Raw genomic sequence first — 2,816 nt, 5'->3', positions numbered from 1 at the left:
GACACAGAAGACATAAATCACTATGAAATGAAAGAGGAGGAGCCAGCTGAGGGCAAGAAATCTGAAGATGATGGCATCGGAAAGGAAAACTTGGCCATACTAGAGAAAATTAAGAAGAACCAGAGGCAAGATTACTTAAATGTACGTGCCTTCCAGGGCGAGGCTGGGCCAGGGGGTTGGGGCGTCCTGGCTGGGAGGTTGGGGGTCGTTGTGGCGCATGTGTCTGGGGAGCAGACCCTCTCTTCGGGCGGGCTGACCCAGGGCAGCCGCCGGGCCACCCTCCAGTCTCGTGTGCGAGTGCGGGACGTTTGTGTCCTCTTCCTTGCAGGGTGCGGTGTCTGGCTCGGTGCAGGCCACTGACCGGCTGATGAAGGAGCTCAGGGATATATACCGGTCACAGAGTTTCAAAGGCGGTGAGTGCGGGCCGCCCGGGCGGCTCAGTCGGTTAGCGTCCGACTCTTGATCTCGGCTCAGGTCATGATCTCACAGTTTGTGGGTTTGAGCCCCACGTTGGGCTTTGCACTGACTGTGGAGCCTGCTTAGGATTCTCTCTCTTCCTCTCTGTCTGCCCCTCCCCGACTCACGCACACGTACTTACTTTCTCTTTCCTGCTCTCGAAATAAATAAACTTAAAGAAGTCCTGGGTTACGTGAACGTTTATGAACCTTCAGTCCAGGAACACAACTTCTCAAGCCAGCGGTTTAGCCTGGGTGCCCGTCCACCACTTGCCCTGTGCTCTGTTGTTCCGGGGGAGGGGGTGCGTCAGGGATCGTCCCCCACCCTCCTAACTGCACCTGCCGCCATCCTTCCTTCCAGGAAACTATGCAGTCGAACTCGTGAATGACAGTCTGTACGATTGGAACGTCAAACTCCTCAAGTGCGTGGGGGCTGGGCGGCCAGGGGGGCAGGGAGGGGGGCGCGGATGTGGAGAGCGGGAGCCGGGCCCAGGGCCTGATCCCGACCTGCTGCCCCCAGAGTCGACCAGGACAGTGCTTTGCACAACGACCTTCAGATCCTCAAAGAGAAGGAAGGAGCCGACTTCATTCTACTCAACTTTTCCTTCAAAGTAAGGCCGGTCCCTGCAGCGGCTCCTCGCGGAGGGCGGTCCTGAGCACGCGGCCCCTCTGATTTCTCTCTCCCCTCTCAGGACAACTTCCCCTTTGACCCGCCGTTCGTGAGGGTCGTGTCCCCGGTCCTGTCCGGAGGGTGAGTGGCTCGGCCTGGGGGCAGGGTGGGGAGGGTGCTGAGCTCTTGCTGGGCAAGCCCGACTCGCCTTCCTCCTGCAGGTACGTCCTGGGCGGAGGCGCCATCTGCATGGAGCTTCTCACCAAGCAGGTGAGTCCACGTCTCCCAGGGCACTGTCCCCGGGTCCACCCATGGCGGGGGGGTGGGGGCCGTCAGGGTTCTGGAGACCCTCCTGACCCCCGTGCCCGCCACTGCTGTGCCCAGGGCTGGAGCAGCGCCTACTCCATAGAGTCTGTGATCATGCAGATCAGCGCCACGCTGGTGAAGGGGAAGGCGCGGGTGCAGTTCGGAGCAAACAAGGTAAGCGGCTGCCACGCTCAGGGCCCAGGGCAGCAGGCCTCGGGCTGGCCGGAGGGGAGGGCAGGGGCTTGGCCCCCAGGCGGCGGGTCCTGGGGCGTCAGCAGAGCCTGGGGCCTCTGGGGGGCGGCTGGAAGGTGGCGGCCCGCGGCGCTGCTGACGACGGCGCCCTGTCCCAGTCGCAGTACAGCCTGACGCGAGCACAGCAGTCTTACAAGTCCCTGGTGCAGATCCACGAGAAGAACGGTGAGGCGCGGCCGGGGCCCGGGGAGCGCGCTTCCTGTCCCCGCAAGGCCCGAGGCCTCGGGTCTCTGAGTCTTTGCTGCCCATTCACGCGGCGCCCGCTTACCGCCCCCCAGTTCTCCCCGGTCTCCAGAGGTGGTAGTGCCCACACCCCTGTCCCGGAGAAGCACCAGGCCCCCCCAGCCTCCTGGGCAGGCCCTCCTCCCCACCACCCTTCTAGAAGGCTCATCTCCCCGGGTCATCTCCGGTCGGGCGCCTCGTTCTCCCCGCCTTCGTGGCCTCCCGTGGGCAGTTTCCCAGCTCCCCGACACCCCCCGTGTCCCCGGGCCCCTGGAGGTGCCCTCGGTGGTGGTGGGCGGGAGGGGGGGCCTGGGCCTCCACCTGGTGACGGTCCCCTCACTCTCTCTGCAGGCTGGTACACACCCCCGAAGGAAGATGGCTAAGCCCTGGGAGCCGCTCTCCCTCCTCCCCAGGCGCCACTGGACCAATTACCTTTGAATGCTGTATCCGGATCTCACGCTGCCTCTGTGGTTCCCTCCCTCATTTTCCCGGACGTGACATAGCTCTGCCTCTTGCAGGACAATGACGGCTATTCTACACGCTAAGGGAAAACACACACAGAACTGTCTCAAGTACTCAAGACTGACTGACAGACCAACCGCCTGGCTGGAGCCCCTGCTAGCAGGCATTCTTATCAAAGAAACTTTCGAGCCTCCTTATATTGCTGGAAACTCAGCTGTGCTCCAGACTAGAGCCTCCTTACCTATGCTATGGATTTTTAATTTATTTTCTCTTATTTCATGTACACTGCTTTTTTTGGTTACAGTGTATGATGGATGTGTATGAAAAAAAATGTATCTTTGGGAAAACAATTACAGTTTGTTAATTTGAAGATGCTGGTCTTGACTCATCTTTCTTCTTCCCACCTCCCACCCCACCCCCACACACGCCACCCTGGCAGTGGGGGAGGGGCAGGGCCCCGGGGCCGGGGGAGGGGAGGCTGCAGCAGTGGCCCCGCCCCCAGGTCTCCC

At 61.4% G+C, this 2,816-nt stretch overlaps 1 protein-coding gene across 1 annotated transcript in view; it reads left to right on the top strand.

Annotated features, from left to right (window-relative positions):
• UBE2Q1 (ubiquitin conjugating enzyme E2 Q1) overlaps positions 1 to 2,677 on the top strand; it is a gene marked incomplete at its 5' end in the record, with an annotated part of 7,506 nt that extends 4,829 nt beyond the window's left edge. Inside the window, 9 exons of the mRNA XM_077764047.1 lie at positions 1 to 141; positions 329 to 413; positions 817 to 877; positions 976 to 1,066; positions 1,148 to 1,206; positions 1,287 to 1,335; positions 1,450 to 1,545; positions 1,722 to 1,788; positions 2,197 to 2,677. Coding sequence (XP_077620173.1) covers positions 1 to 141; positions 329 to 413; positions 817 to 877; positions 976 to 1,066; positions 1,148 to 1,206; positions 1,287 to 1,335; positions 1,450 to 1,545; positions 1,722 to 1,788; positions 2,197 to 2,228 — 681 coding nt within the window. The remainder of the gene's footprint in view (positions 142 to 328; positions 414 to 816; positions 878 to 975; positions 1,067 to 1,147; positions 1,207 to 1,286; positions 1,336 to 1,449; positions 1,546 to 1,721; positions 1,789 to 2,196) is intronic.
• Positions 2,678 to 2,816: the final 139 nt, after the last annotated feature.

This window comes from Crocuta crocuta, unplaced genomic scaffold (assembly GCF_008692635.1).
Source record: "Crocuta crocuta isolate KB4526 unplaced genomic scaffold, BGI_CrCroc_1.0 scaffold528, whole genome shotgun sequence".
Lineage (NCBI taxonomy): Eukaryota > Metazoa > Chordata > Mammalia > Carnivora > Hyaenidae > Crocuta > Crocuta crocuta.
Note: the sequence above shows the minus strand (reverse complement) of the source record. Positions and strands in the feature narration are given on the sequence as shown.